At 48.9% G+C, this 3,633-nt stretch overlaps 1 protein-coding gene across 1 annotated transcript; it reads left to right on the top strand.

Moving 5' to 3' along the window:
• Positions 1-92: 92 nt before the first annotated feature.
• LOC104954597 (uncharacterized) lies at positions 93-806 on the top strand. The gene has a single exon (XM_010781746.1). It carries the CDS (start codon positions 93-95, stop codon positions 804-806), a length of 714 nt encoding a protein of 237 aa, XP_010780048.1.
• The last annotated feature ends 2,827 nt before the right edge of the window (positions 807-3,633 follow it).

The raw sequence follows: 3,633 nt of genomic DNA, 5'->3' as shown, positions 1-3,633 counted from the left end.
CCATTCGAGGCGGTTTTTGCTGACTTCTTCGACTATGGGGGCCGCCACTACCTAGTTGTCGGGGATCGGCTCTCGGGCTGGGTAGAGGTCCTATGGCGGGTACTGCCCTGGCGGGCTCAGCTGGCCTGGTCCAACACCTCCGGTCATTCTTTGCCACCTTCGGCGTACCGGAGGAGCTCTCGAGCAACGGTGGCCCGGAATTCAAGGCGAGCCACACTGAGGACTTCCTCCGCTTATGGCACGTCAGACACCGTGTGTCTTCCGTTAGCTTTCCGCAGTCGAATGGGAGGGCGGAGGTTGCGGTTAAGACTGCTAAGCGCCTCTTGATGTCCAACACCGGCGCGTCGGGCAGCCTTGATCAGGACCGCTTCCTGCGCGCTATGCTGCAGTTGCGTAACACGCCTGACCCCGACTGCGACCTCTCGCCAGCACAGATCATCTTCGGCCACCCCCTTCGTGGCTCGCTCTCCTTCATGAACCGCCTCGAGAAGTTCTCGAACCCGCATATTCGCCTGCTATGGCGCGAGGCATGGGCGGCGAAGGAGGACGCCCTTCGGACCCGTATGTCCCGTACCACCGAGTCTCTGGGGACTCACTCGAGGCCGCTCCGCCCATTGGCACTCGGCGAAAGGGTATTCCTCCAGAACCAGCAAGGCCCGAGCCCCCACAAATGGGACAGGTCAGGGATCGTGGTGGAGTCGCCGCGCCACGACCAGTATCGGGTCAGGGTTGACGGTTCGGGACGTCTGACACTGCAACCGGCGGTTCCTCCGTGCCTACACGCCAGCCACACCCTGCGCCCGTGAGCAGTCGGCTGCGCCGTCGCCGCCGCCCGCTGCCCTGGGACACCAGCCCCCACCTATCCATTCGGGCTGGGCGACGCCCCAGGGGATTGCTCAGCGGCCGGCTGTTGGACCCCGCGACTCGGCTATGGGCGCTTCCCCACCTACGCCTGCTGATGAGGTGTCCTCTGACCTCACTGTTCCTTCGGGTGCCTTCCTGGGCGCACCGCTCCCGGTGCCGCAGTCGCCGCCGACGCTGCCCCAGCGTGCTCGGGCGGGCCGCGTGCGGAGGCTGCCTGCACGTTACGAGCCCGAGTCCGGCAGCTGGATACGGGATTTAGACCGTTACCCTATAGCTTTCCGGTCTGGGGGGGAGGAAGAGTTTATCGCCGGCCACTAGAGGGCAGCGTCACTGCTGTCGCTGCCCGGTTATGCCGTGCTCTGACCCGGTAGTGCCGAGCGGCCATTTTAGTTCAAACATTGTTCATTCACTCCGCCTCGAGTTGAGACGTTCGTCCACTCATTCATGTAAGACTGTTTCCACTATTATATTATACTATATATTATGCTATATATATATTATACTATTATACTACTATACTCTGTTTCGTGGTATATATTTGTGTTGATTAAATTGCATGGATGTAATACTTTGTCAGCTTATCTTGCTGCATTACTCTGTTTCAGGGTGTCGTCATCCTTGTCAATAAATTACTGAAACTGACATTGAGGAGTGTGTTTCTTCAGTACTTATGACTTTTGATGTTGAAATATTTTTTTTATATATTTATTTTTTTGCATGGGCCCCTGGCCGGCTCGATAGTTACGCCACTCAGCCCATTCCCTTTTTCACTCTGTAATATAGCTGTGTGATATTTCTGGATTTTCCCATTGCGTTCTTTTCGCCATTATTTCCTAATTACTCTTATATTATCAACCTCTCTCTTTATGTGTCACTCCTCTCCCTTCTATTGCTCTTCAGCCTGACCCATTTCTTTTTAAGCACCACTGGAATATCCCAATACATAAAGAAAGGCCAGTCAACATCACAACATCTAGTGTTGAACCCAGCAGGCCTCACGTCTGTCCAATATCCCACTGCTGCTCTTTGTGCAGCCTTTTAGCCTGCGGTGCTCTGCTGCGTTCAGTTCGCTCCTCAGTGTGTCGAGACAGATTATAGAATAACTAGAGAAGAAAATCACAGAAGCTGACACAGGTGGAAAGACAAGGAGGTTGTAGAAATGAAAGGCTTTGGCCACAACTCTCTTCTTTGGAGCCGCAGGCATCAGCTCTACAATGCCAATAAACAAACCTCTCCCCTTTGGCTGCACTTCACCCTCAAGATTAGTTTGACACTCTGGCTTTTCAAGATAGGTAACGACAGAGAGTGAGAGGAAAGAAAAGAGAGCGGGTGTGACACGCAAAGAGGGCCGTGAGCTGGACTTGAACGCATGATTTCACCCATGAAGCACATGGTAGAAGCTCAGCCAGCTCACCAGCCCTGCCTGCTTCTACATCCTCCTCGTTTCTCTCCTTATTCTCATCCTTCCTGAAATAATCTCCCCTGGATTATAAAAACACTAAATAGGAATAAAACGCCTAAATCCAAATGTATATTTATTTTTAACTGGATCCAGTCCAGGAACAAATTCCCTCAAAATGCCGTTTATTTACCCAAGGAAATGTTTTCCATTGTTATCTGCAATTATGCAAAATCCCAAAGCAGGTGGCTTCAGTTTTTTTAATTCACAGCATTCTGTTTGAATTATGAAGATTTATGTACAGTACTGTACATGTTATCTTGTGTTTTCCCTTCTTAACTAAAGGAAAACATTACACTCACACAGAGGACTCCCTTAGGGCAGATACAGATGGTTCTGCTTTGTGTGAGCAATACTCAGATTAGGTCCAGAGTGTAAGGGAGATTAGTATGTTGTTGTATGAGTTTATGTGTATCTTTAAACCTTTTCATTCTTTGTTTAAGGCTCAATTTGGATTTCTATAAAAACCTTTTCTTAGCAATCATAACATTGTGTTGTCCTATCCGTTTAATCTTCCCACATGTAATACATTTCTCTCACAGAATGAAGACCAATCACATAGATTAAACCCCTCTGGGATCAACACACACCTCTAACCTACAACGCACCGCTCCCCCCTCCCATTTATTCTTATGTAAGGAGAGATTCCTGGGAATTGTTCAGGCAAGGTCGCGACCCCATGTACCTTCTCTTCAGACTCAACAAATTGCCTGCTGAAAGAGCCCAGGCAGTCTCCTGGCTAACACCGTGTCTTCCCCGTGTTCAGTGTGGCACAGAGCAACACATTGTGCCCGGAGAAATTGGACAGATGTGAAGTAAACCAACAGGAGAAATGTATATTCTTAACACTTCTATTGAGGCTTAATCCAGCAAATGTGTGTTTTTTGCCCTTGTTTCATGATGTTAAATGTATTACAGTGCATGACATTAAGGACATTAAGGATTTAGCTTAGATGGCCCTAATTTACAGATGGCCCTGAGCCCAATAGAGATTGCCCTTAAAAATGCGCGCGGACGAAATGACGTACGAAGGGTTTGGGGGAACTCCCCCTAGAACATTTAGATTTTTGCAGGTCTTAGATGCTGTCTGGTGCATTATATAGACTGAATTATAAAATGAACCACCACAATATTACAATTTCAATTGTATTCTTCATTTCACTTGTTTGTGTTTGCTCGCTTGCCCTGCATAGCTATAATAAATACTTAAGTTGTTGGTCAAGACACTTTCCATCTGATGAAGGCAAATGTACGGAGCCCTGGAGGGTTCACAGAGAGAAAAATAAATAAAACGTGCGCACGCTTTATTA

The sequence above is a fragment of the Notothenia coriiceps genome, unplaced genomic scaffold, assembly GCF_000735185.1.
Source record: "Notothenia coriiceps isolate Sejong01 unplaced genomic scaffold, NC01 NC01_scaffold00023540, whole genome shotgun sequence".
Taxonomy (NCBI): Eukaryota; Metazoa; Chordata; class Actinopteri; order Perciformes; family Nototheniidae; genus Notothenia; species Notothenia coriiceps.
This window is presented reverse-complemented; position numbering and strand designations above follow the sequence as displayed.